General features: G+C 40.3%; 1 protein-coding gene across 5 annotated transcripts in view; it reads left to right on the forward strand.

Annotated features, from left to right (window-relative positions):
* Positions 1 to 2551, forward strand: part of rgs3a (regulator of G protein signaling 3a) — an 87692-nt gene that overhangs the window by 37674 nt on the left and 47467 nt on the right. For all 5 annotated transcript variants that reach the window (XM_031860434.1, XM_031860435.1, XM_031860433.1 and 2 more), the window contains one exon: positions 50 to 184. In XM_031860434.1, coding sequence (XP_031716294.1) covers positions 50 to 184 — 135 coding nt within the window. The remainder of the gene's footprint in view (positions 1 to 49; positions 185 to 2551) is intronic.

The raw sequence follows: 2551 nt of genomic DNA on the forward strand, positions 1-2551 counted from the left end.
TCTCTCTCTCTCTCTCTCTCTCCCTCTCCCTCTCTCTCCCCCTCTCTAGAAGTGTGACTGCCTGCTCAGCCTCGAAACCTATTCAGCAGACCAGAAGCGGCGTGTGTGTCAGTGCCTGAAGGACAACATTGACAAGCAGCTCCAGCTTCACAGGAGGGAGCCTTCCTTTCCGCATTTTGAACAGGTATGCCGCACGGACACGCAACACATTTACGAGCACTTCCAATTTCCTTTGAGGCCGAAGATTAATTAATAAACACACCAACACATGGGAATGCATATATTTGTGCGTGCCCCCATCACAGATACCCTGTGAACACCACACACTTCCCAGCATACACACTTTCCTGCACCTCACATAACCATCGTTATGAATTCCCACTTAGCCCTTACATTTCTTCAGACAAGTTTAATGCTGCCTTACATCTGGCTGGATTTGAATAGTCCCACTGCTTTATTGGAGTGTCAACTCAGCGCAATTTAAGCCCTGCTTGTTCGTTTTTTTCAGTTACGACAAAAGAGGGATGTTTGCCAGCAAAAGCAGGTTTCTGTTACTGTTCTCTCTCTCTCTCTCTCGTTCTCTCTCTCTGTCTCTGTCTCTCTCTGTCTCTCTCTCTCGCCTTTGCGTTTTTATGTTCTGCTTCCATCTCACTGTACAAATTACTGAACAGTTGTTAGTTATGGCTGCAGTTTTCCTTTAAAATAAATGTGCTCTGTGTTGGGTCTCTACCAGCACTTGAAAGACACATCTGGCTGGCTGTTAAGCTGCTTAATGCTGCACTATGTAGCAGCAAACTTTGTCTGCTGTTTGGAGCTGGGCAGATCCTTTCCTTCTGCAACTAGAAATAATATGAGAGTGAACCAAAACAGTACATTTTCGTGCCAGAAAATCGAATCTTGGGTTAGCCGAAATATGCTAAACATTCCAGACGGCTGAGGGAAGTGGATGATGATTCTCTAAGCAAAAGCGCTGATTTCAGCTGCTTGTACCTCTGATAAATCACATCTGTAGACCTGTTTCACTGTTTGGAAACATTAAAATGGATCAATTCAAATTGAGTTTCATCCACGACTTGTGATGTAGCACAATGGCGGAGCATGGTGCCCGTTAAGGATGCACTGTAACTGATCTTTAAGTGCTCACTGGGCTCAAGCGAGTGCCCCGATTAAGAGGGTGGCTGCAAGGGGAGCTGTCAATGAGATGACTGTGGCCCAATTTGGTCATTTCAAGCATTACCTAGGGAAATCTAGCGAAAAAATATATATTGTTTTGTGTTTTTTGTGAAGGCTGTGAGAGTGAGTTCCAATATGACAAACCCTTGGACCAAATATATACCTTTGTGTGGAAGAGTGGTTAGATATGTGGAGGTGCAATGTATTTGTGTCTGTATTGTGCATTCAATTGTATCGGTTACAGCTTTTTTTAAATTTTCTTAATTCCTTCATTTGTGATGAACAGACGAGACAGCCCATTCATGTCATCAGTTTCAAAGCACATCCAAACCACTTAATTTGAGTTCAGCTGAAAGGTGATTAAAAGGGATAAATAGATTTGTGTGTAGATGCCACACCTGTCGTACATCAGGGCTTCACTTCATCAGCACATGAAAGAGAGAAAGAGAGAGGGACAAGCCGACAGTATTTCATGCCCCTCTCTCTTATGAAGGTATATTTGTGTCTTTATTACGCAAACAAAAAAAAATGTTTTAAAAGCAAATTTTTCACACTGCAATCAAAAATCAAGTTTCTAAGTGAAAATATATAAACTGAGAATAATTTATTTGTTAGTTTTGCTTATGAAACTAGAATTTTTGGTTAAAAAAATAAAATCTTTGGTTGAAAAAAAAAGCTTTGATTTCAAAACGAAAAGCTTTGGTTTTGAAACCAAAAGCTGAGTTGGGTGTAGTGGGCGGGGCATACGCTGCTGAATGTACCAGGAGTTTCTATTGGTCGGTTTGACTTGTCTCTCGGTATCTGCATCATCTAAACAGTGGGGGCTACATGTCAACACAGCAACCCTCCATGTCGTTCTTAAAAAGAGACTCCCCGACACTAACAACATGAGAACAAAGTGAAGTGCTGCTATATTTAAAATAATTTTGACAAAACAGAGCAGTCAACTTACCTCCATGTCACCGTAACCTCCCGTCTGTGTTTAGATGATGCAGATACCGAGAGACAAGTCAAACCGACCAATAGAAACTCCTGGTACATTCAGCAGCGTATGCCCCGCCCACTACACCCAACTCAGCTTTTGGTTTCAAAACCAAAGCTTTTCGTTTTGAAATCACAGCTTTTTTTTTCAACCAAAGATTGTTTTGTTTTTAACCAAAGATTTTATTTTTTTAATCAAAGATTTTATTTTTTTAACCAAAAATTCTAGTTTCATAAGCAAAACGAACAAATAAATTATTCTCAGTTTATATATTTTCACTTACAAACTTGATTTTTGATTGCAGTGCGAGAAATTTGCTTTTAAAACATTTTTTTTTGTTTGCGTAATAGAGACACAAATATACCTTCATACTCTCTCTGCATGTGTCACGTGTTT

This window comes from Anarrhichthys ocellatus, unplaced genomic scaffold (genome assembly GCF_004355925.1).
Source record: "Anarrhichthys ocellatus isolate YVR2014 unplaced genomic scaffold, GSC_Weel_1.0 scaffold23, whole genome shotgun sequence".
In the NCBI taxonomy this organism is placed as follows: domain Eukaryota; kingdom Metazoa; phylum Chordata; class Actinopteri; order Perciformes; family Anarhichadidae; genus Anarrhichthys; species Anarrhichthys ocellatus.